Source organism: Pogonomyrmex barbatus, unplaced genomic scaffold, assembly GCF_055798465.1.
Source record: "Pogonomyrmex barbatus isolate J1 unplaced genomic scaffold, ASM5579846v1 scaffold21, whole genome shotgun sequence".
Lineage (NCBI taxonomy): Eukaryota > Metazoa > Arthropoda > Insecta > Hymenoptera > Formicidae > Pogonomyrmex > Pogonomyrmex barbatus.
The window spans coordinates 1,870,956-1,898,455 of NW_028297118.1; the positions used below are offsets into that span (position 1 = coordinate 1,870,956).

The following is a 27,500-nucleotide window of genomic DNA, read 5'->3' on the forward strand; positions in this document are numbered from 1 at the left end:
ACTGGATATTTGTAATAAATACATTTTAATTGAAAACACGATTCTGGGACCTGTTATGTTGCGTATTATCTCGTCAATACTCACTCTGATATTAATCAGATGTCACGCAAATTCACGTATGAAATTAGTATGCTGTTACTTGAAATTAGCATGCTGTTTTTAGAGTCTACCAATAAAATTTTCATTTTTTTTTTTAAATTAAAACAATTTCTAATATATTTAAAAAAAATTTGCAAATAAATTTAACACAGATCCAAACATTTGATTATTATAATTTTCAGCAAAAGCAAAAATTTTTCGAATCTGCGTTATATATAATAATGTTATATAATTCACAAATTATTATTATAACGTTATAAACGTTTCATGAATTATATATTTATTTAGAATTTTTATCATATAACATAATTAGGTAACAACATTCATACTTACAAAAAATAAAAGTCTTAAGATTTCCTTTTCAAATATTGTAATTTTGTAATTTTGTAATTTTTACTCTTTGTGTATAGTAGAAAATGTCCAAGTTTACGTAATTTTCCCGTAATATCACATGTAGAAAGATGCTTAAATATGAATATCTATATTAATTGGTATTACGGCTACTTTTATTAATTATCGAAGTATAATAACGGTGAAAATTACGACGAAAATTTTGCAACAACGGAGAGATGATATGCATTTGAGAGCATATGCTTTTGATGGTACCTGCTAGTTCGATATGCATGGGAATATACCGGCATGTGGTTTTGTCGCGGCCATATGGCGTGCAAACGCACGTGCGAGAAAGAGAGAGAGAGAGAGAGAGACTCGAAAGACGCGTATATTCCATATAGAACGCCATTATCTCATGCTCTTTCCGCACAACGGAAGAAACAATCAAATTGTAAATATATTAGCGAGCTGTCGTAATATGCGTCCGATCGATATTTTAATCATAAAATATTTTAATAGAAATGAATTTTTAACAGCCGTATTATTTTCAAAGCATTAAAGAGATGGCATATTTCTTTAATTAAAAACATTTTCTATACAATATACGTTTTGATTTAACACGTGAGTCTGAATTTTTGTAAAAAATTTTAAATTACCGTATTATAATAATAATAATAATAATAATTCAAAAAGTTATTTGAAATTGAAATAGATAGAACGTAATTTCTATAGAGAAATTACCGTTTACTCTCAACGGGAGAATATTTAATTTATTATTTTTGTTTTGTCAAACAACAATTAACGTTTATGAAAGTTGATATATATTCGTCGCAATAAATCAATCTAATGAGCCAATTAGGTTAAAGTAGTACATTCTAGTAGTGCATTCTTGTGTATGTAAAGTAATGCAAGCACTCTCGTCTGTTGACATTGGTAGTACACAGATTTTGCAGTGGTATGTTGTATTCTCAAAACTGGTTATTATCAACGTCACTTTCATGCCTACATTCAATACGTCATACCTTTTGCAGAACGAGTATTTCGAGCTCGTTTGTACATGGTTACCTATAATTTGTAAGTGAATATACCTGGTTTGACAATATCCTTCGTTACGCATCTCATGTATGTATATATATATATTTATTAAAATATTATTATTATGCAAAATACATTGATGGACTTGCTGAGGAAATATATCGATATTTTAAGTTTCAGATTGAAAAGTAAATGCACTTAAAAAATATGCACTCGGAAGTTTTCCTTGAACTCCTATACCGCTTGATATAAGTAGGAGGCACTAAGAGCTAATTATTATTGATACATTTATAAAAAATATTGATATTATATTATTTCGCACACCTTCAAAATTTTTTAAATTGCTTAATATCACATTACACAATTAACTTTTCAAATTTGTATATGTTTTACATCAATACCTATATAACTTTTATTTTTACGCCTGCCTGCGTTGAAAAATAACTATAATTATAAAACAATACTGGTAATAATTAAAAAATAATGTAACTAAAATTATAGTTATTGATAAATAACTATAAATAATTTTCAAATGTTAATTTTTTTTTTTTTAGTACTATTGCTTTTGTGAGAGAGATTTCTTTTTAATTTATATTATTGCGATATATCAGTGGGATATATTAGAGAGGTCCAGGACATTCGCACGACACAAATAAAGGACGCTGCTAGAATAGCAATAGTCCATGTCACCGTAAGCCATAGTTGCAGGTTTCATGGGAGGATGTTGGGAGTCGCCCTTCGATCGCGAGACGCAAGTGCACCTATCGTTCGTTACTCTTTACACCTGTGCTCACATATAACGCCCTGGTATTTTGAGAGAGAGAGAGAGAGAGAGAGAGATTGTGTGTGTGTGTGTGTGTGTGTGTGTGTGTGTGTGTGTGTGTGTGTGTGTGTGTGTCTCTGTCTCTGTGTGTGTGGGGGTGTGTGTGTGTGTGTGGGGTGTGTGTGTGTGTGTGTGTGTGTGTGTGTGTGTGTGTGTGTGTGTGTGTGTGTGTGTGTGTGTGTGCGTGTGCTTGTGTGTGCGCCACGACGTATTGTGAAACTCTTTTACGTGCGTAACTGAACGTGCTGTGTGCATAACGTGAAAAAAGTCCGACCGAAATAGTCGCAGCTGGGCGATGTACGATTGCGGCTCGCGACCTTTTTCGATCGCGGGGATTTCTATTGCACGAAGAAAATAAGGGACAAGGTTACACGATCGCAATATGAATAAATTAAAATAATAAGTATAAAATTATCGATTATCTTGATATTTATGGAGGAAAATATGGTTACGCAATATGTACACGGTGGCACAAATTGAAACAAATAAGAAAAATGGGAAATTTCATATTTCATATTTAAAAGTAATTGTGAATTATTTTGATGACCAGGGACAGAAATAAAGAGTCTAACATTTATATTTCGTGTTTCTTGAAGAGACTAAACGCGATTCTTATTTTAGAGTGTAAGCAGATAATTTTGAGCTTCGTTTTGAGCTTTTTGTATCTTTGTATATCACGAAAGGTGTCATATTTTTTATCGCTTTATAAAATAAAATAGCAGGATAAAATGCGGAAACTTTAATTTTTGCTATATTTCCTGTAGTTATCATATATTATAATAAAATTATAGACATGAGTGTATTTATAATTTTTTAGTAACTGACGCTTCTTTAAAACCCTTCTAGAATTTTTCTTAAATTAAAATTTAGGTTTTTTTCCAGGTTTGTGCATATAATTGCATGTCAATGTGTATATCATTAAATATAAAAAAAATATTGAAAGTAAACTTCCTGCAATTAATATGTTTACCTTTCGAATTGGAAAGTACCGTGGATGTGGAGGAAAGCAAAGGCAGATGTTGAATTTCTTTCATCATTTTTCGTCGCGCGCCCTTAAACGTGGAAAGTAAATTCAAGTATCGCAGCTGCTTGAAGGACGCAAGAGAATCTTTACCTCCATTAGATGTTACTTATATTTTAATTAAAGCTTCAACTGTAACTTAGTTAACGTTCCATTTATGTAACTGCAATAAAAATGCAATCCTATTTTGAAAAAAATATCAATTTTGAATTGCATAAAAAAAGTATTGAATAATCTTGGCTCTCTCTCTCTCTCTCTCTCTCATATTAATAGTTTTAAAATATTATTAATTAATTAATTCAATTATTTCTTCGTAGTTTAAGTCACGTTATTGATTAATAAATTCCTTTTTACATCTGATATTATCTGTACGATATTAAGATGTATGTACAAATTTAGTTTTGATAAAGACTTGAATTTCTCTGAATTGCATTTTTTGGTTTTCAACAATTCTATATTTTTAATGAGAATTTACATGACACAGAAAGATCTGTTGAGTAATGATCAATTGTTTTGATAAGATTTTCAGCGATAGAAAATGAAAAAATTGAAAAAAAATTGAAAAATTTTTCAATATTTTTCATCAAATGCTTTTATCAAAAATGAAAAAAAAAAAAAAAATAGATTTTACTCGATGAGAAAACTCCCCGAACGAGACGCGTGTTGAATTCTGCGGTAAATTTCTCTCGTGTCTCAGCAGATGTACGAGCATTTGCCTCGGCGCAGCTGCTTCTCTCACCGCCGTAAACTTCGGATGTCCACCCCAACTTTTCGTTTTGAATTGACTCGGACTTTCCATCATGGTCCCGGCGACTTAACGTCGACTGTCGCAAAGATCGCAAAGACGATCCCCAGGTTGCCAGCGTCGATGTAAATTTCTCCGATCCAGCTCAGGAATCGAGCTCGAGTCATCCTCTCGGAAAGTGTAATCACGTGAAAAACCGGTTTTGCTTCGTCGATTTAACTTCGAGCGGAAGCCGACGATCGGGGTACTGTTGAGTCTAACTATATCCCTGAGACCTACATGAAGTGGGGAGAAGGAAGCAACCTGGGCCCGACTTGGGCCAAGGCATTCGTTAGAGAGAGAGAGAGAGAGAGAGAGAGAGAGAGAGAGAGAGAGAGAGAGAGAACAGCAAGAATTGTGTGATTTTTATTTGACTAGTTTTAGTAAACAAGAGGGCACCCTCTTGCTATATACGTTCCTGAAATTTGATACAACATATATTACTTATGCTACACATTTGTATATCTATGCTACAAAAAGACATTTATTTATCAAAAGATATAAAGTTCTCAATTAAATTTAATCTCAATTTTTTTAAATTTTTTATCTATATAATTAAAAAAATGAACATGTTTATACACATACGTATATAAACAAATTTTATAACAAATTTATATTTTTACTATGTTACGAGTTAAACATTTCATTATTTGGAAAAACATATTCTTTCTTGCGCATGAAAGATTTTTGAATATAAAAACTATTAATTAGTTTAAATTAAGAAAAATCTGGACAAAATTCAAGTTTATATATGTACGTAAATCTAAATAAAATATAAAGTATATTTCATTGCGTTACGTTAAGAATAATGTCGTTTGGTAAATTAGGAAAAGAAAAGCATCTCCTCGATGAAATACCTCTAAAAGAAGGGCCTGGGAGTTTAATATCTGTCCCTGACAAGAGACAGGCAGAGTGGGATAGAGCGGCTTGGGTCTGTTGGGGACCCTCGGCATTCGCATCCAGAGTCTCTCAGGGGGGGGTTGTACCTGGTCAGACTCGTGTGTGCTCCAGAATGTATCTTCGAATTCTTGTCACTTATACCGTTCGGTGAAAGTGACGTTACGTCGTATCGTTCTCCCGCGGCAAAAGTGAAACGGCGCGACCATATATTTTTCCTAAATAATAATTTGAATTTTATTTCGACGGACGCTCGTCACGTTCCACATTCTTCTGAAATTATTGTACCATTGAGTCATCTACCTGTGTTACCTGCGAATCCAGATGGCGCGTTCGTCAGATCGTGAAAACGTTAAGTCTTCATTTCGAAAGCCGTCGTCGCCCGTTGGACTACCAAGGCAAATTTCTTTCTTTCCATCTTCATATATATTGTTCAACAGTTGTTTTTTAAAATATTTCTTCTGATATCATTAAATGTTGCGTCGTCGATATAAAAATTTATCGTGCTGTGCGGTTGTGCCCTTTTTTTTTTTTTTTTTTAGCCGCTTCATAAAGCCTGTAAATTCTGCCTCGGGTGGAATTAAGTGATAAATAATTTTTCCAAAAGTGAGCCTTCCGGAGCTGTCGAACTGTCGACTCTTCGGCTGGAGATCCTTCCTCGTGCAGGAGATCAAACGTACTTTTTGAGTTCCGGTGGGGTCGCCGGAAGTAGCTGAGCGTGACGGCGACAGTGCTAACGGAAAAACGTGGGAACTTACGTTGCGTAGCTGCGCTTCGCCGTTGTTCCATTAGTCGACGCACGCTAAGTAACCTCGAAGATAACCTCGCATTATATATTGTGCAACAAATGTTTTTTTTTATCGCGGGAAAAATTTGTATTTTCGAGCTGATGTATTATACACAAAATTCCTCAATATTAATGGTAAAGCGACTACGTTAAAAAAAAAAAAAAGGGAAAGTACATCAACACAGATGGGAAAGGTTAACTCGCTTGTGCTTCTTGAGATTGCCTAATACCTTAATTGTCGGAAGTGCTCGATAGTTGATTAGACGAGTGGGAAAATATTGCGTCGACTAAATTATAGGAAATTCACGTGGAGAATTAATTCGTGAAATACACCAAAGTGTCTCTTTCGAGCTTGATCAATTCGTGCTTTAAAACAGCGTGTGAAGTTAGTTTAATTGACTGTACGTGATGTCCTCAAGCAGCGAGCGGCTTCCGAGAGAGGGAGGTTCACCCGTGGAACATTTTAAGTGCCAGATTTGAAAGTTGAATCGAACTAGTTCTAGTCTCATATACATATATCTCTATCCGTCCGACATTTACGCGGTTGAATAATTCGTATCGATTCGAGGAACTTGAGCGTTGAAAAATCTTGGACGACAAAACTGTTTCTTATTTCGAGAAAGAGAAGAAATAGCGATTGCAATTCAAGCGGGATGAAAAACAAAACCGGCTGAGAGAGGCGGGAAAAGAAAGAACGATTGGAGTTCACGATAGGACTGCGGTAACAAATGTATTGAGGACGCGGTCATCGGTTAAAAATAACGAAACGGAAAAAGATCAAACGCAAGATCGCATCATCGCGTAAGCGACGAAGCCGACTGCGTGACGATTGTGTGACGTTCTGACGTACGGCAGAATACGTGACTCTCCGCTGTCATCCGCGAGGTGTTTCGCGGTATCCAGTAGGCTGAAGGGAGAGGGAGACAGAGTGAGGCACTCGGAGAGAAAAAAGACTTAGCCGGGAGACCAGAAACGGAGAGAGAGAGGGAGAGAGAGAGAGAGAGAGAGAGAGAGACTGATCGGAATCCCACTCTTCTAGGTGGAATCTCTGACGTCAGGCTGGAGCAGCAAGTTGTATGACCAGTTCGGGACGCTCGCTGGTCAGACGAAGAGACGAAGAAAAAGAGAAAGAGCTGAAGAAAGAGGAGAAGGCAATAGCCTCCTCTCTCACATTTATCTGGCTGCGTTTTTACCGGCCGGCTCTCTCTCTCGAGAGAGTATCTCGCGCCGCCATGTCCTCCTGCACCACGCACCACGACATTCATCACCAGTAGTGTTTGCCCCTACCTCTCTTTTTCTCTCCCTCCTCCGCGCCCCCCCCCCCCGCTCTCTCTCTCTGTCTCTGTCTCTTTCATTCAGTGGCCGTTGTGCCGGACTAAAATTACCCTGGTCGGCTGCGATTAACGCGCGAGCTCGTAGAGTGCTTGCTCCAGTGCGGAACCGATCGCGGTTGGTGAGGCGTACACCTGATGCACAACGCCGTTGATCACGGGTTGTGCATGATACAACGGATGTGGCGTAAAACCGGGCCAATGTCGATTTCCCGATAGGAATGCCGTTTGATCGAGTGGCCCTGCCGGTGCTACCCTCGATGTCACTCCTCATCATCAGAGAAGTGGTCTTCGGGACGTCATTCGAAAGGACTGATGAGTAGCAAAGGGATTCGGGGGGGGGAGTCCACATTGGAGTAAAGTGGAAGAGATCGAAAAGCCAGCTGTTGACAAGTCGATTCGCGTAGTGCGTTTCTGTGAAAATTTCTAATTAAACATCTTCGTACGTCGAGAGAGGAAGAAAATTCTTCTGTCAATTTCTTTCACTTCATTTTCCGACACGAGAGGTGGACGCGTGACGTAAAGGTCACACCTGTGTCGTTGAGCATATCGTTGCACATATCAATATTGGGATCTCCGTAACGTCGCGTATGGTGCATCAAAGGATACGTGGAATTGCCAACGATCCGTTGTATTTGGATACTTGACGCGAGTGGTATTACCCGTCGTGAAAACATCGCCAGCCGAGAGAAATGGGAAACCACCCGTCCGCCCACCAGCCACTCGAGAGGGCTACCAGCCATGCTGGAAACGGTCTTCGCCTTTCGGTATGTGATAGTGTTTTTTATTTGTTTATTAAATGTGGCGTTTTACTCGCGATTAGTCGCGCGTGTTATTCTGTCACTGGTATCTGTAATATGAAACAAAACTGTCATTTACCCGCGTGACAGCTGCGAGCACATGATATTGTTCATTCGGTATTTAACTCGGGAAATAAATTTCGGAATAGCCACTGATAGTAGACTTTCGAAGGTCACAATTTATTTTTTAAAAACTTTTAAATAAACACAGAATTATTTAGAAAATTGTGAAAAGGGAGGTGGAAATAGATCAAAAAGTATGTTGGTCTTAAATTTAGTTTAAGCAGACTGCTTGACTTTAATATGTTAATATATTTTTAATTTCATAATTAGTTTTACTTACATTTCATTTTATTATTAAGATTATTAATTTACAATGATTAAGGCTTTAAACTTATGAAAATAATTTCAGTTTGGTTTTTTTATAATTAAAATTTTTAAGTATTAAAATTTTTGCTTATTTATAATTGTATGAACATTGTTGTTTATTTAATAAAACAAAATCCAGTCAGTATTAGCATAATCAGTATTAGCATAAATCCTAATACGTCATGACGTGAACATTAACGTTTCTATTTGGCGGAAGAGCGTATGAAGGGACGGTTTATTCCACGCTTCATAAAATTTGAGATTTGCTACCGTCGGAAATGACGATTTACCCTTCTTATTACTTCCATTTTTCACCCGCAGTCGTGCCCCTTGTGCATTTTTATTTTTTGTTTTCCTGTCCTGTCGCAACTTTCTGCTGTATAACGTGACTTTTACATATGTTTGTATATTTTTAAATATTAAAAATGTTTCCTTCTTTTCAAATTTTTCTATTCTTTTCTATCAAATATTTTATCCTGATACGGTACTAATATACTATAAACTCGAAATTTAAAAGAAGAGATAAGATAATTATTTTTAATATCTAAAAATCATATCTAAGTCTATTGTAGTTTAATTTTAATGTTCATTCATCGATGTCGTGACAAAGAGTTATGTCGTAATCCAATAGAACTTTGGCACTACTTCATCATGTAAAACATTGTTTGTGAAGACGTATCGTGAAGATGACTTGAAAGAAAAGAAAGTACGTAAATAAATTTAATAATAATATATTCTATTTTGCGTGACACTTGAAAAATTACATTATTTTTCTATAAGTCTATAAGTTTTCTAAATGAGAATAATTTAAAAAGATGCTAAAATACAGTCTGTTTCCCGCGTATAAAAACTTTAATAATTCACTAAAAATTTGTGTGGCTGAAAACGAAAAATAAAATCGACTCTCGTTCCCGACTATTGCTGACACCGTGACACACCTGAGACATTTCTGTAACGAGGAATTTCATTAATGGTAGGCGCGTGACATCGATCACATTGGTCACGGCATGACTAATATATCATTTCGCGTTGCGCTCGTTACGTTCGGTGGATACATCGTGGACACACATCACAGTCGATTTGTGAGAATTTAGTTTATGACAATCGAGCATTCTCAAGCGCTTAGAAATCTTTTGCGCGACACATAAATCCTCGGTATACTCATCGTACCGAGACTATCAGCGCGCGCTACGCGGATCGTGTGAGCCGCATTTGTGAATCCTCCCGTTTCGCAGATGCAATGACGCACCTCCATGCGTGACGGTTCGCGAAAATACGACGAGAGAGGTGTGGTGTTGCCGCTCGCGTTTCAATGACCTTTGCACGCGAGCACGTGTCCGAACGTAACGTCCATCGGTCCGGCGTGCCATCCATCCATTACATGCCCACATCGTAAACGTGACGTTCAATTTATGATAGCGAAAAGCCGTACCGTATGTTGGACAGCGAGCGTCAATCAAGCGAAAATCAATCCTTAGAGTCTCGGAATAATTTGTTATTTATAAAGAGTTAAGAAATAGTAATTTTATCTTTCAGTCTGTAATAATACTTCATAAAATTTAATAATTATCTTTTTTGTATGTCAATTTACTGATAAAAAAATTAATTAATTTTAAATCAATTCTTTTCGAGCTTACGTTTATTATTTAATGTACAGTTTTTTATTTCAATTTTTACTTTTTATTGTTTTATTTTTTTTTTTTGTATGACTATTCTGGAAAATTATTTAATATTAATTTAATATTATATTTAATATTAATTATTAATGTATCGCTCGAAATTCACTGCGAACATAACGATGCAATGCAATTTTTTTTTTTTTTAAAGCATATAGAGTTTAATAAATATTTTTTTTAATTTTCAACGCACGTAATAACAGTTGTTAACCATCATTTATTAAATTTAATAAATTTAATAAATTTAATAAATAATTTAAATTTAAATTTAATGAAATATTTTGCTTTATTTTGTCATGCGTGTAATGAAACTTATAAATTAAATTTTTCAAAAATGTTTATTAAATTCAATTTTATTAGTTTTATTAAAATCAGTGGAAAAAATGTCACGTAAATCATATTTCTTCCAAAGATTAATACTTTCTTTTTGAAACGCATAACAATGCATAACAAATGCATTTTACAAGATTATTGAAGAGCAAGTTATATTCTTGTTAGTCTTGTTTAATTCAACAGCTTTGAAAGATGATACAGCATGTGAAGCAAAAAAATTTGCGTCTCTTCTCATATAATACGCGGACGGAAAACAGCGCGATTTGTGTGTGACACAATTTTTTCTGGATGAAAAACACACTGCAACTTTATTTTGTACAAGCAAGCCGTGTTTATTGCAGAATAAATAAACAAATGTAAAATTTGTTAAAGATAATTTGCCGAGACGTATTTTCTCTGATGAAAAAGCTGTTGGCTTGCTATTTCGTTTCTCTATTTAATCCGTGGAAGGCAAGTAGAATAAATTTAAAGCTTGAGAAGGTGAATATAAAAACATCTGAATGTTGTGTCATTCCCTTGATTTCATTATGAGGTATAATGAAAGATAATGTTACACGTTTTATCCAGCGGAATTGTTAGATTGCATTAGGATAGATTTCTGTCTGTCGCGATGTTAAATAATTCGTCTCTTCTATTTTCGTTCTATACTTTTTCAATATGTTAATTAGAAGCAATCGATAGGAACTAGGAATCGGAATGAACAATGCCGTTCTATTATTTAATGAAGAAGATATTGTATATAAAAAAAAATATAGTCACAATTTATGTAAATACATGTAGCTATTGTATTATAAATATAATATTTATTCTTTTACACGTAGATAGAATCATGAAAAATAAGAATAAATATAATTTTAGAATATAATAATAATAATGGTTTTAGTTTAAGATTATTAAAAACATTTAAATAAATAATATTATAATATGCAAATTAAAATGTTATTGTCACGAATGATTTTATGTAGTTTAAAATTACAGTTTGTAGATAACATTAACTTTTTTTTTTTTTATAATTATATAAAAATATGCAATACCGCGTGATTGGGGATTTGAAGGGGATGTAAAGCCAGTATTTTGATCGAATTTGTTTCAAGGAAGAGGACAGTAGTACGCAAATTACAGAGATGCCTGGCGAGTCAACCGATCGCCAACGTATCACCATTACACCCGAGTCGTGCTTTACGCACGGTCAACACACATAAATCTCTTCGCATGCGTGAAGCCACACTCGCAAGTGTGTACTCTCGTATACGTGGTCACGCATACCCGCCATCCGATCGAATCGAGGGGATCGAACTCAAGGATAACTGGTGCTGCACGCAGCGCTCATTTCGCGACGATAAAGCGAAAGAGATTTAGAAGTTGCTAAACTCTTCAAAACAACAATTTTATATATATATATATATACACACACACATACACATATACATATATAATATATAATTATAAACAATTTTATATATATATATATATATATAAGAAAATTTGATATGTTATATAACAATAATAAATTATTATTTTTTTTATATTTTTTTCCAACTGACAAACAATGAATTTCAAAAATAATTGCAGTATATATATATATATATATTTGTCAGTTGGAAAAAGATATAAAAAGTAATAATTTATTATTGTTATATAACATATTAGATTTTCTTATAATACATACTAGAAACACTATAATTATATCAGATTTTCATTGCTAATTAAATGCTTATTGGTGTCAAATCTTTTATACAATTTAGTTTCAGTACTATTTTAAACTTCAAATTCTTTTATATTTGATGTGTAGATACATGTATAACAATTTTATTTAATTATAATATTGATAAATTGATATCACTCTTTGATTAACTTTAATAAAGTGGAAGAATTCGATAAAATCTTTTTTACTTTTATACAGTTTGTTTTTATAAAATTGAAAGTTGATACTTTTTGATATCACAGCTTTTGTACCACCAAGAAGTTTTTTATCCTCTGAAAATTTTTTGACAAATTTTTTACAAAAATCAAAAGTAACGAGAGGCGCATGAATTTGACATCATTTTTTACCTTTTTTTGTAATGTAATTTTGAATTAAAAGTTACGAGAAGTTGAATTTTTATTTTTAAAAGAGTGTAAAAAAAGAATTGAATTTATTATTAATTTTTTATGGCAACTTATTGAAAAGTTGATAATTTTTTTATTTATTACACCTCATACTTTCTTGTCCTGTTATGATTCTGTTCATTAGGCATTTAGAAGATATTTATGCAAGACTGATTGCAAGACTGACTTTTGAATTCATGTGTAGTTTTAGTCGGAAAGAGAAGAAAATTTTTATTATAAATTATGCTATAATGAAATTATTTGTTACATAACGAGTGCTAGATATTAAAAAAAAAAAAAGCTCTATATTTCATCTACATTTTTCTTTAGTCTTGCGAATAAAATGCGTTTACTTTTTCATCGATCTTATCTCAATCCTTCGAGTCGTTAGTCGATTTGCGATCACACAAAAAGTTCAATTATACCGCAATTCAAATCGATCGCGCAGGTTGAAAAACCGTACGTGTTGCATTCCTATACTTGGTATTTCCATGTCACGACGACGACAACGCGCCAACGTTGCTTCGTGTGAAAGCCTACTCGTTGCGCATTTTTCTGCGTGCGCACACATCCGCCTCCGTTATTGTTACGCGTAGACACCTGCCACCTGAGAAAAGGACGCAAAATGGATTTACATGAAATGCAACTAGGCGTATCTAAAGTCCGATAAAACTTATAACTCATTCATCGAACGAGAGTACAGGCTAGACTTTTCTCTCGTACGTTACTCTTTCGGTAGCGGCTGCGTTATCCGAATGTCTTTACGCTGGACTCCGCATTTTCCACGTCATCGTTGACGTTATTTAATGTGAGATATAGCGCGAATTACTTTGTACTCGTGAATATTCCTGACTTCAACTATCGATTATATTGGATGGACAGTGCAGCTTCCATAATCGGACTTCCTCTGGTCGCATATTAATTCTAAAAAAATATCTATCGGTTGAGTTCCATCTATGCTGTCCAAGATATTTTCTCACCGAAAATACACAATCGTGCATATATTTAGCTGACATTTTTCTCATTTTTATTTCCCAAATTCCCTTATATTAATTTTTGAATCCTGGACATGAATTTTTAAATTATAATGCAATATACAACAATTTATACAACAAAGTTATAAATTAGGTAAAATATTAGTATGTTTAAACGATTTTATAAAATAAAAATAAAAATAATATTTAGCGCATATGTTAACAAACTAATAAAATGTTTATATTCAAGTAATTTTATCTAAGTTTTTTTTATTAATACCGGACATTATTACGCTACGCGCTATTATTTATTTTCTGGTAATATATTATATATTTTTTAATTAAATATAAAATTTAGATTAATATTCTATTAATTTGTGTATTTTGCAATTATGTATATATCTACATCGTACTATGAGTAGGTGTTGTATGAAGAAAATTATTTAATCATACATCTTCGATATTTAATTGATCAAAATATTCCGAAGAAAGTACAGAATAAAATATTTTCACATAATTTATAGTCTTCTTATCTACATACATATGTGAAAGATATACAAACTGTTAAAATGTATGATTTTTATGCTGATAGTTATCTTCACAGCATGTGAGGAGCAAAATGATGAGACTAATCGGTAACCCGAATGGCAAAAGAATGGCAAAAATTAAATCTTTTATACAGTTTTTTTAAAAGTTATAAGAATTTTATAAGGAGAAATAAAGATTTTTACATAGACTAAAAAATTCATTTAACATTATTTAACTAAAGTAATATTATTAAGCTGAAATGCATTACTATTAGTATATTGATGACAATATTTTTATTTAAATTAAATTTCTGATCTGGAAGATTTACTACAGCGTAAAATAAAATACAAGTTGCAAATTGAAAACTAATTTCACAAATTAAACAATAAAACAATAATAAAATTTTTTTTTTCAATATTCGAATATTAAAACTGGAAAAATCGTGTTTGATCTTAAAAGCTATTTCATTTTTATAAACTTTATAAATTGACTTTAGAAATATTGTTTTACAATGTTACAATTTATCAATAATGTTTGTAATATTAATATAATAGAAATTTGATTAAAATTGAACACATTAAAACATACAAATTGTATTATCGATATAATAATGATTGGTAAAATTATAAATACTTAATAATTATTATCTTGTGACGTTTTTTGTGAGCATTGAATTTTTGGTGAGCCAATGTATAATGAGATTAAACGAATATGTATTAAGCTGGCTATTTTTAAATCATGACATTTCTTAATTGGTTTGATTTATAGATTTGACTTTGAGACGCTCTTAGCCTTGAGATTGAAAACAGGTGCCAGTAGCTTTAAGAACGTGCTAAAAATTCGTGTAGACTTTCCTAGATCGTTGCCATTCACAAAATTATCTTAACCGTCATTTGGATGAGTAAAAAAATATTATAATATATTAAGTATTGAAATATTTCAACTATTTTTATTTTGATTTAATTACACTTTTTTCTTTGATAGAATAAAGTTAAATTAATTATAATGATTGGATAAGCAAAGACTACACGTACGTATTCATATTGACATTGAAGTGAGTTTTTATATGGAAAAAATGTATGATTATGACGCACGTGCCATCTCTGACGTGTAAATCATTCTCGGATGATCTCGGATGGCAAATCTTGCATTCGATAGATACAAAAGTTAATCAAGAAATTTCTGCACGCAATATTTATTGGAGTTTTACAAAATCCACATTTTTATCATGTAAAATAAAAATTTAATTATTTATAATTATTTAGAAATTGTTAAAGGAGCGTGATAAATAAGAAAATTGTAAAATCGTATGAAATTCTAATTTCTGTCTTAGCATGGAATATGGAAATTGTTATGCAAGATTTGTACCTAAAGTTTTATCTTGCGCATGCTACTTGCATACGCAATGTGCAGAGATGTATTCCTTAACATCTCTTTCCTTTCACGCCTCAAGGTTTTACTCGCCCGATTATCATACACGAGACACTTCTCGAGAAAATCTTAACTATCTAAACGTGATCGTGAAGTATATTTTCTGTCAGAAGAAAAAAAATTGTCTTTTTAGCTTCTGCACTTTATACAGAATAGATGAAAATTTGTACAATTGGCAAAAGAATAAATTTATTATTAGAAAATAAATGAAAAGTGTACAAAGAATAACATTTTTTTTATAAGCATTATATAGAAATGTAGACTTTCATTATATATTATCCAGGTTTTTATTCCACTTCCTTTAAAAATAGTACGTCATAAGACACAGCCTTCTATTAAAAGCGGTCCGTGTCAGTGCGTTACACGATATAATCAATAACGTTGCATAGTTGCAAATTACACCTACGCTTTCCCATTTTAATTTTTTCCTGTTTTGATCCTTTGTCTTCATAGCCATTTATAACATGAATGATATATTTTTTTTTTTTTTCAATTTTTTAGTTATTTTATTAAATAATGTGTTTAATTTTCCGCATGTAAAATGTTTACTTGGATGAAATTCGAGTGACAAATTGGTGCAATTGTGAAAGAACTTGAAGAAACTGTATCTTAACAGAAGAAGATAGATAAATACAAATGTTATGAAGCTCATAAATCTTCTAAATTCTCATATCATTAGTCATCACTCTACTGAGGATATTTGAAAGGAAAGAAAGTTGCTCAACTTTCACGAAATATACTAAGGACAGAGTATACAAAGAGCGGAGAAGCCAAGACGATGATTTATTTTATCATTCATTTTATTCTTTGTCACGCATTTCCATGAAGAACATTATTTATGCATATTAACTGGTTTATTGAGTATTAAATTTGCTTGAATCATTGACATTTTATGAATCAACGCATCAATTTTATATTATATTAACAAAATTGTATATAAAATTGCTGAGAAAGTAAACTAATGAAATAAATTACATATTGAAAGATTTTTAGTAACGTAAAATATATTTATCTTTTGAAATTTAAGATGTGCTGTGCTTGTAGAAATACAAGTTCACGTGCAATTGAATAGAATAAGTATAATTTTTTTTCGTAAATTGATTTATTAGCGTGAAAAAAATATTTAAACGCGAAAAATATATTAGAAAGAAATTATAAATTATTTTTAAATTTTATTCATAATTTAATTGATATAAGATTATTTTTTTAAATGTGCATACTAATTTTGGAATTAATTTTATTAGAGTTAATATGCGAAACTAAATATAAACATTGTCATACGATAAAAAAAAAATATATATATATATGTCGATTTTTCCAATATCACACATTGAATAATTTCAAAATCAATTGTTTCGATATAACTATTATTTACATCTATTTCATGTATCGTTCAGAATTTCATGCTGGATTGTAATTTGATTGTATATTTATTACACAAAACAATTTTCACACTTTGATTTCGAAATTGTTTTACATAGTTTTAGTTTGTATCTGATCACTATATTTGCACGGAATATTTATAATCTCTCCTCCACTGTGGATATATCTATATGTGCAATAAAAAGAAGCGCGATCAATACATTTATAACGTTCTCTATGTGAGTGTATCACATAGAAGGCAAATACTTTAACGTGAGATACCTTTACGTTTAATATCGCAACATCATTGAATTTATCGAATGATACACGTATTTGCATCATAATTATGCTTTTGTGTGGAAAATGAACGATTCAACTCACTGCTCGATTTTAACAATTATTATTATTTAACGAATAATTAATAATTGTATATTATTTATACCATTAAACTATATAAATGCATATTACCTATTTTGAGTAGTGGAATATATTATTTTATGCAAACGCAATAATTCTATAGTAGAATCCCGTAAAGTTTAAATTAACGCGGAAAATGATAGAACATGTTACATATGTGAAAATTTCATTTCGAAGGTAAAAATAAGCGGGAAAAAGAAAATTATTAAATAAATTTTTTTTTTTTTTTTTTTTTTTTTTTTTTTTTTTTTTACCGATAGTACCTCTTAATCCTTAGTGCTAAGATTTTTCCGAAACTTATAGTCGTGTATTAGAATGTTATATATAAATTTCTTAAATTATTAAATTGTTATAATCATCATATGGAAAAGAGAGCGAATTACGATGCGTGTTAGAATCGTGTCTCCCATCTCGTGTTCCCCATCTCGTGCCAATTAAAAGGCAGTTATGCGTGCAGAGAAACGCGTCGCCCGCCGGGGGGTGAGGGGGGAGGGGGGAGAGGGGGGTTAAATTAAATCTCTGCAAAACGTTACAACGCCGCGGACTAATTTCGGTCGATCAAATGCTGTACAGCACATAGGCATTAGGCGGTGTCATATTGTTCACTTGACATGAGTTCATGCCTCTCGCGGTCGTCACTCGCTTGATAAAGGAGACGATAGACGACGCTCGCACGACACGACGTTCGGAGCGACGAAATAAAATCGGCATCGTTGCACGGAAATGCATGCACGGAACGCATCCTTTTTGCCGCTTGCTTGTACATACGGTAAGCCTATTACCGTACTGAGCAAACAACCCTCGCTAACCCGATTGCGTTTACTTTCGCACGCATTTTACCCATTAGTCGGTTATTGTGCGATAACCGACGACCGCGCGCCATCGCATGGGGTACTCGATTACTTTCATCGGACATCATATTATTCTAATCTAGTGTGATCCCAGATGCTATCGCTTTCACATCAGAGAGGTGTCGTCTCGTCAAAAAAAAAAAAGAAAGAAAGAAAGAAAAAAAAAGAACCTGGGATGCAGCTACTCGTGCGTGATATAATGCCAGTCTGTTCCCTCGATGGTCCTTCACGGGAGACACGTGACATGCGATTTAAAACCTACCGATGTCCTTGATAGACGACTGCCCTTTATCGTACTTTTGTTAATCTCCCTTTGTGATGCTATGGTGCGCGCTTTCGATTTAAATCTGCAATGATAATAACTTTATTAAAGAACCTCGGGAACCTTATTTTTGTAATACTATTATTGCTTTTTTAAATAAATGCTCTATGCTTGATTCAATATTAAAACATTTTTCTTTGAAGGATGTAAGGATATATAAAATATATTATTTCATAATATATGTTGTGCATGTCATATTTTATTTGATGATATTATTTTTCTTACTACCACAATTTTTTAAATAAAATATAATTATCTTTAAAATGAAATAGTAAATCCTTGCATTAGGTGCCACAGGATTGGATTTGTATGATTTTATATTCAACAATTTTCATTTAGTTAAATACAGAATTGGGTAATTTTTTTATCTATACATTGAAAATTTGTATAATCCTTGCAAATTTCTGTTTTTTCCAATTTGACTTGTTCCAATTACTTTTGTCATACATGTCTGTCTCTCTTATTTTTATTTCGATTACCGATGAAGGCTTACACGATTGCGATATGCAATCGTCGAAGTGAAGGTAAGTTTTACGAACAAATCATACTCTTTATAGAAGATGCGTTTATTTGGCCTTGATCCTAAAATAATAGATATCACCACGTTTTGAAAATTATTTTAACTTATTTTGCATATTTGCAGATCGATGATTGATAATTATATACGATCATTTTTTACAATTTTTGTACAACAAAAAATAACTTCAAACTTTATTTGAGATTTACAATCCGATAATTCGTATTTATATTTACTCGCACGTGTACGAATATGGCGCATCCTGCTCTCTGACTAAAAATTTAAATAGAACGAATCCAAAATATATATATATATCTTCTATATGCCTTCTTTAATAACTGTTCCCATGTCATATCCAGAAGAAGTTATTTATGAGAATACGAATGTAGTGGACGCATTTAGATGTTCTTGCCGATATTCATTATCTGGAGCACCGTATAAAGTTAGATCAATGCCCTCGTATTTTAAATGTGATAAAGGGGGAGGAGGGATGGCAATTTTTCTAAACGATACATTAAAGCTGTATCTCCCTCACCCTGCATACACCCACATGTTTATACAGACACACATACTTGCACGAACACAAAATAATGTGTATTCAATATACACGAGATCTATAATATTTAATAATGAATATATATATATATTATATATTACGTGTATATTATTTATACATATTTATACATATATTTAATTATATATAAATATATATATATATATATATATATATATATATAATAAATGATTATAATAAAAATTATAATTTTATATATATATATATATATATATATATATATTATAATTTTTATATAACATACACACAAACACACGAGTTTACACATGTTTCGCATTACGATTTTGAATTATCTGCTCGATTCACAAATTAACTCGATGAAGTCCTAATTACATTTAACAGTAACGAGTAACAACTGCACTGGATGGATCTGAACATTCATCGCAATTTTCAGAATATATATGCATGTCAGTCTGATGTATGATATCATTCATGGAATACTATCTCTCTCTCTCTCTCTCTCTCTCTCTCTCTATATATATATATATATATATATATATATATATATATACTATCTATATAGAATACGACCAGTTACGCAAAACATATTACGAGAGTGAATGATACTACGAATATCGAGTGCGTTTGAGAATTAAAAATTTTTGTATTAATATATTTTTCTCAGCTTTAAATTCTTTGATATGTTTAAAGGTGATGCTTTTCTTGACGTTTTAAAGTAACGATCTCTGTATTATATATTTAATAAATAAAATACAAAATTTAGAAAAATATTTCAATTCTGTTTATACTTTAAAATTCATTTTTAATGTTTAATGTATTTGAAAATCTATAAAAAAAAAAAAACTTTAATGCTAGGATTATATATTATTACAAGTAACAATTTAATTTAATCTTTACTACAAAAAAATTTACTTAAAAACTTGTAAAAATATTTATTACTAAAAGGAAATGAATGGCATTGGTATATTCTGCTGATAGTGATATCCTGCAATTAGTGTTAAAAGCTTTTGCAAGAAGATAATTAAGCTAATCATTGATCAATGGCAGTCCGCGAACTCTTCAGAACGAAAACTCATACAAATGCATACATATAATTCGACACAATGGCGACTTTTAGTCTGTACTTTTGTACAATAAAAAGAGTAATAGAAAAATGTGTGAAATTATAATAACGTGTTTGTTATTTGTTAATTATTTATAATAAGAAGATCAGATAATTTGGAAATAGATATAGTTATAGTATAGTTATGGTTACGAAAGGTCAGAAAACACGAGTCTTAACAGGTTTTAATCGATCTACTTTGATTGTATTTCTGAGCGATACAAGAATCTGAAATGTCACGTCGGTACGTCTGTTCAGATGACATAATATCGACCAATTAACCTTGCAAAGTCGGATAGTATAAAGCGAAGAGTACGGTTAGAGGGAAATCCGTCGATGACGAAGGGGAAGAAATGTAGAGTACGAACGAGAAAGGCCTTCTTAACGTGTGTCTGCGTTCCCGATCCGTCGACCAGCTCTTAGGGGTGCCGTCGATTCGAAGGGTAGATCCGCGGTTGGTATTAGGGTGAGACCTGATATAAAGGAGGGTTCCGATATAAAGGATTCTTTGGGAACGGGTCTCAAGATTCGATCACAGGGCTTTGTCAAGTTGACGACTCGACGCAACGGTTACCAGACAGTGGCCGGACATTTTCTCACACACACACACACACGCACGCACGCGCGCACGCACACACACACACACACGCACACACACACACACACACACACACACACACACACACACACACACACACACACACACAAGCTCTTAACGATCCATCCGAAAGATCCTGGGCGAGTCCTTTGAGAATCCGCTGACGGCTTTGCCTTGACTGATTATGCTGTCGATGTGAATCCTTATCAGAAGATAATTAAGACTAAAGTCTTTTCTTGTGGACATCGCAACTGTTGTTGATCCTATTTTAAGATTTCCTCACTAACATGACTAATTGACTTTGTTAATTAAGCTGAAATTTTAACAATATGCGTGCAAAGGTAACATGTAATTTTATCAGCATCATTAATATATATATATATATATATATATATATATATATATATATATATATACATATTAATTTCTTTAAACTTCTTCTGATTTAATATTTTTTTATCATCTTTTTTTATTCCTTTGAAAGCACTTGTTTATAATTGCACATATTACATGAATTAAAACTCATTTTGAATTAAACAAATATCAAGAAAAATAAAAAATATTTTATTGATTTTTTTTGATAAACAATTATATCAAAAATAATAAAATTAAAACATAATCTTTTATAAATTTTTAACATTCTTTAATATTTAGTTCGTATAAAAATAACAAATTATTAGATTTCATGAATATACATTTCTTATATATGCACTTATTAGTTTCTCTTGTCTGTCTTATTTTTATAATTGACTACCAATATTTCACATCAAAACATTAATATTTTTTTTACATCAGTATCAAAAATGCGATTACGAATCTTGCTACGAATTTTTATTTTCCATCTTCATACAAAAGTTAGCATTGGGTAACCCCCGTACATTTATCCGTTGTGGATACTTTTTTTTACCTTCGTGGGAAAACCCTTCGTTAATACCGCTTGAATTCTAATTATAGAAAATAAATTTTTTTATGTTTCGCTATTACAGAAGCGTGAAAGGTCGCCGGGAAAAAGAATGGATCGGCTTCGACGAAGCTTCCGAGACAGCTTTCGTCGGCGAAAAGATCCTCATGTGCCCGAGTCTAGCAAACCTCATCAATGGCAAGCGGATGAAAGCGCAGTGCGTTCAGCTACATGCGCTTTTAACGTCAAGGTATGCATAAAAATTTAATATCCATTGTGTAGGAGCAGATGAAAAGTTCTTAACATGACAATTAGATTAATTAGAAAGCTAAAAGCTTAATTGGCGTTACTTAACCATTGTGATATGTATATTAATATGTATATTAACATGTAATATTTATTTTCTGTCTTTGCAAAGTTATAAATCGTTAATTAACTTAATATCATCGGAAATTTATTGTTTGCATGGAAATAATTAATGATGCTTAAAATAATCGATTCGGTTTATTAAATAGAGCTCCTATAATTTTAAACATAGTTTATATAGTTTATATCAACTATACTAATGTTAGAAATTTTTATCCTCTCAAGCAATAAGAAAATAAATTTCTTACAAAGACTATTAGTTTTCTTATCGATTTTCTCTTTCGAAGTTCATCAAGTCTGTTTTGATCCTTAATAGATGAATAATTAAATTTATTTTTGCAGTACCTGGGATGTGTGGAGGTGTTCGAATCAAGGGGTATGCAGGTTTGCGAGGAGGCTCTTAAAGTTCTTCGGGTAAGTATTTTATGTAAAATATTTTGTGAAATTAATAGTTTCTCTACAGACTAATTAAAAACATTAATTTCCACATTTAATAATTTGCTTTTCATATGTATGATATCCTATTTTAAATGACAAATATCTCGAAAGATATGCAAGATACTAAAATGTTTCAGACAAAAATTGTAGTGATGTCGAGGAGCCTACACGATTATAATATTAATTCATTCGCAGATGACACTATATAATCGAGATCTTTTTATAATTATTATTTTTTTAATGGAATCATACATTTTGTTAAATAGCATGATTTCATTAGCACTTATTTTTATATCCTATTCTGGATATAAAAGTATTTAGATATATTTGTATCAAAATAATTTACGAGGTATTTTATTGTGACATAGTTTGATATAAAGTATAAAATATCTTGTGAAATATTCATTTTCTAATAAATATACTTTAATACTTTTATATTTAAATATATTAAATTAAATATTTAATTAAATATTTTTATATTTAAATGTAAAAATATTAAAGTAGAGATATTTTATATCAAAATATGTTCGAATAAAGTATAAAATATCTCCTACACTATTGACTTTCTGCCTGTATCTTATTACTTCAATAGTCAAAATAATTAGAGAAATCCTATTATGTAACAAGAAATATATGATTACGTTTTGAAAAAAATAGTGAACATAAAAGATACAGTGACTCCATCTGCAAATAAATCAATGTTGCAACCTCCTCGAGGTTCTACAACTTTTGTCTGAAATATTTTACTATATTTTCTATATTTTTTGAGATATTTGATTACATCAAATTTAAAATGAGTCACTCTATGTCATATATTTCATTTATCTATTAATTTTTATAAGAATAAATAATTTCACAAGAATAATATTATTATTATATATATATATTATTTCTTCATAAAGTGCTTTTCATTTCAAATATTTCAAGAAGCTCTATAGAAAGTTTCATAAGGTTTGCGAAAGGCAGGCGAGCTACGTTCTCCGAGTCTTTCGCCTCGACTATATTTAGCACGGCTTACATATAGAGTCGACATTGACACCGAGGCGATCTGAAAATAAATTGGTGTTAAGGTCAGAGGGCACTTCGGACAACCGAGTAAATCGTGACTAAATTTTTAGAATTCAAGACGAAGACCAGTGCGAGCTGTACTTCATGTATCCGGCGACGGACTGCGCGTTGTCGAGGACGAAACAAAGGGATTAATTGTTGATCAAACGATCGAGAAGGTTTCGTTCTGTGCGCCGGATAGAAACCATGAGAAAGGATTTAGTTACATATGTAGGGATGGAACGACGAGACGGTGGATGTGCCACGGATTTTTAGCGTTAAAAGAATCGGTAAGTCAGGCACCTTTTTATCTCCCATTTGAATGAAAAATTATCCTGTACAGGGGAATGCTTTACTCTGTCGATAAAGGGTAAATTATCAATGCATTGCGAATATAAGCAGCATCAAGTACGATATATATATATATATATATATATATATATATATATATATATAATTTAATTTAATTTAATTACTGATAAATCTCAAATCTTGAAATGAAATTATTATGGTATTCTATGTAATTACAAATTTTTATAAAAAAGTACTATACATTTATTATATTATTATATATAATTTATTTATTATATATAATTATATTGCTGTGGAAATTGCGTATATTTTCCCGTTTATTTTCATGCATAGAAATGTTTTTGAAAATATGATACAATGATATTTAAAAGATTCTTATAAGTAGTAATGGCATTCTCTCAAAATGTTTTTTTTTTTTTTTATCATCGGGAGAAAGATTAAGTCATGCAGTGGGTTGTGCCTTTGCTGCCTGTTTGGAAAGAAAGCAACGACGAGACAAGGAATGTGGAGTTACGATGACTTTCGATTCGAAAACTTCCACTTTTACGAGAAGCGGAAGCTTTAGGCAACCGAATCTCGCGGAACGATTGCAAGAAGCGCGCGATCGTGCAGCAGGTGAGTCGCATATTACTATTTACAAGTATCTATTCTTACTATTAGAATCTATGATTGATAGAAATAATGTAATAAATGGAAATATTTATTTCTATTAGAAGCTGTTATTTCGAAGAACTTTGACAATCTATTCGTAGATGATTGAAAAATTAAATTTGTTAATTTAAAAACAATTAAAACAAAACATGTCTTTTAATGCTGTTGATTAGTAATATATCTTTATTTATATTTTACTCATATATTATGAAATATTTGCCATTTTCAGAAATGCCTCCGATTAGACAGGTGTATAATCCCTTTGCGATCGAAAGGCCACACGCCACTTTATCTATGCTGGAGCGACAGGGTTCCTTCCGAGGGTTTACGCAGCTAAGTCAAGCATCCCCATTTAAAAGGCAGCTCAGTCTACGAGTCAACGATCTTCCTAGTAATCTTGAACGCACACGTAGTCACAGTCTCGAGCCAACGGATTTGGCACGAATGCCCTCAGCTCATTCCCACATTGTACCTACAAAGCCCCCAGGTAAGTGTTGCTGGCCTTAAATTGTTATTTTGTTTATAATTTAAATTGTCTTTTTACTTATAATTTTATCAAAGCCAATTAATATAAGAGAGAGAATAAAAATATATGGTATGGCACGCACAAGTGCATATGCTGTGATTATATGCTACTTATTTAAATCGATCTGATTACTAAATAACAATATACTTCTCTGTGTTACAACAGAATTCGAAGGATATGACGAAGGTCATTACTCCTTATTCTGTTAATCTTTATTGTTGCTTGCACTTCAATGTATCCTTAATATCATGCTCGTTTTCCACACACACACACACCCACCCACACATGGTTCTTCGTATAATTTACGTGACTCACGACACTGCGAGCGTGTAGCTAGAATCCTGGTAATTTTAATCTGTCCCATGTATATATTTCATGCTTAAAAATAAACATACATCGTGTATTTATCGTTCTATATACTCTTCTATATCATCATCTCGATATATATTTATACATTTTTCTAGCATGCCTTTCGTAGAATGCGTCCCAACACAATGTTGTAAAGTTTGGGCTATCTTGAATATAATATTAAATGTAATGTCTTTGTTTTTTTTCGTAGTGAGTCCAATACCAGAAATATTTCCTGGTGGCCATGACAGCGTCTCTGCGATGTGTCAACAGCTTTCCCAAGGGCTTTCTCTGCTTTCGAGCAGCGACGATTTCGGACCAATACCGTCGTCTACCACGAGCTCCGTCGCCAAGCAACTCTTTACCAGCATCACAACTAACTCTCCTCCAGGTACGACTTTTTAGCAAAGTTGTGCAAAGTATTATATTTGTAACGATGTTGCTTGTTTCATTCTTTATTTCAACAATCATACAAATGCGCTTGAAAAATTATACGCGTGGTAATTTTTACAAATCAATTTATGTCTTTTTTCAGTAACGAGTAGTAGCTCGTTGGACGAGATGAAATTGCAGAACGGTCCCAATATCAATAACAACGATAACAACGACAAGAATGAAGAGCTCAATAATCTGAATCATGTCGGGTCCAGTTGGCAAGAGTCTGCAGCATCCCCTGTTCTTGCATCGAATCACAGGATTACGCCTCTCCTTAAAACGAGCAACTTGAGTCCTGTTCTTCCAAGGACGAACGCACCTACTCCGGTCGTGATGAGCACACCGGCACCTGTTTCCTCTAGTGTGGGTGCTTTCGGCACTCCGCCGTCGGCAGCAAGTCCTGCCTTCAGCACGGCTTCTACGTCCTCTTTAGGAAATATGTCTACATCGGCCGTAAATAGATCGCCGATCCCAATAAATTCCGCGATGACTCCGAAAACAAGTTCTCCCAGTACTAGCATAGCATCCGTTTCTCCAGCATTACCAGTTTCGTCTGATGTCACTCAAGTTTCATCGGCAACTGGTATCCCGACAGCTCTGGTAAGTTAAACATTTATATTTATACGTAATCTTGGCAAAAATTTTTAAAATTTATAAAATTTATATTAGCGAAGCTAGCAGAGATTAAATAGAACATCACATTTTGCTATTTTGATGTACATATATTTTTTGCATATTGTACTTTTCTAAATTATTGATTTATATTTAATGTCTGAAATAATATATATTTTTTAAATGTATATATGTATATATGTATATTTTTAAAAATTTGTAAGCAGCTTTTATAATATATTGTTACCTTTCTTGAAAAAATATTTTTTTTTTCTCGTATTGAGAAAATCATCATGTTTCCTTCGTTGGAAACAGCTTCATGTTTATTTTTAAAATACATATTCAATTTTTATGACGTATCTCTCTTGACCTCTCAGTTTTTTTGTCGCAATCAGAACAGATAGAACAGATTTTTTTTTTTTTTCACTTGTCACATTATAAATGCAAATTATGAGGCAGCCTTTCGCTCTTTCCATCCAACAGGTGCAGCCGCTTCCCACGGCAGCCGGTTTGCCGAAACCAGAGCAATGGTTGGGTAGCATAACCGGCACTGTGCCGTCACCGGTTTCGCAGCAGATGCCGGTTAGTCCCCGTCGAGCGCCTCCTCTTCACGCGAGAGCGCATTCGCTCGGCTCGGCCGCGATGAGCCAGAACTCCAAAGGAGGACCCTCCGATCCTTTCGATGTCGAGTGGGCGGAGATCGCAGCCAGAAATCTACGGCAGTCGGGCACGACGAATCCGTTTATCATGCCGAACGCGGCCCAGGCGTTTCAAGTGCAGTTGTAGCGTCAGGAGTTTATCAATAGCGTCGCCAAGTATTTCCATTCGAACACATAGCGGCCGCACGCTCG

At 32.6% G+C, this 27,500-nt stretch overlaps 1 protein-coding gene and 1 pseudogene across 6 annotated transcripts in view; one reads left to right on the forward strand and one right to left on the reverse strand.

The window, feature by feature from the left end:
• LOC148936498 (uncharacterized) overlaps window positions 1-4,113 on the reverse strand; it is a 12,504-nt pseudogene extending 8,391 nt beyond the window's left edge. Inside the window, exon 1 of the transcript XR_016139534.1 lies at window positions 4,018-4,113. The product of XR_016139534.1 is annotated as an uncharacterized LOC148936498 (transcript). The remainder of the gene's footprint in view (window positions 1-4,017) is intronic.
• The window catches only part of numb (NUMB endocytic adaptor protein), a 64,660-nt gene that overhangs the window by 33,043 nt on the left and 4,117 nt on the right, over window positions 1-27,500 (forward strand). For 3 of the 5 annotated variants that reach the window (XM_089078236.1, XM_089078237.1, XM_089078238.1), the window contains 9 exons: window positions 22,000-22,164; window positions 22,623-22,694; window positions 23,837-24,059; window positions 24,510-24,692; window positions 24,958-25,215; window positions 25,420-25,440; window positions 25,814-25,993; window positions 26,138-26,637; window positions 27,133-27,500. The exon at window positions 27,133-27,500 is cut by the window's right edge and continues 4,117 nt beyond it. In XM_089078236.1, the coding sequence (XP_088934362.1) occupies window positions 22,027-22,164; window positions 22,623-22,694; window positions 23,837-24,059; window positions 24,510-24,692; window positions 24,958-25,215; window positions 25,420-25,440; window positions 25,814-25,993; window positions 26,138-26,637; window positions 27,133-27,435 (1,878 nt within the window). In that variant the 5' untranslated portion in view covers window positions 22,000-22,026 and the 3' untranslated portion in view covers window positions 27,436-27,500. Of the gene's footprint in view, window positions 1-5,960; window positions 7,878-21,999; window positions 22,165-22,622; window positions 22,695-23,836; window positions 24,060-24,509; window positions 24,693-24,957; window positions 25,216-25,419; window positions 25,441-25,813; window positions 25,994-26,137; window positions 26,638-27,132 lie in introns of those variants that run through there. The other 2 variants (XM_089078234.1, XM_089078235.1) reach the window with 2 other exon arrangements.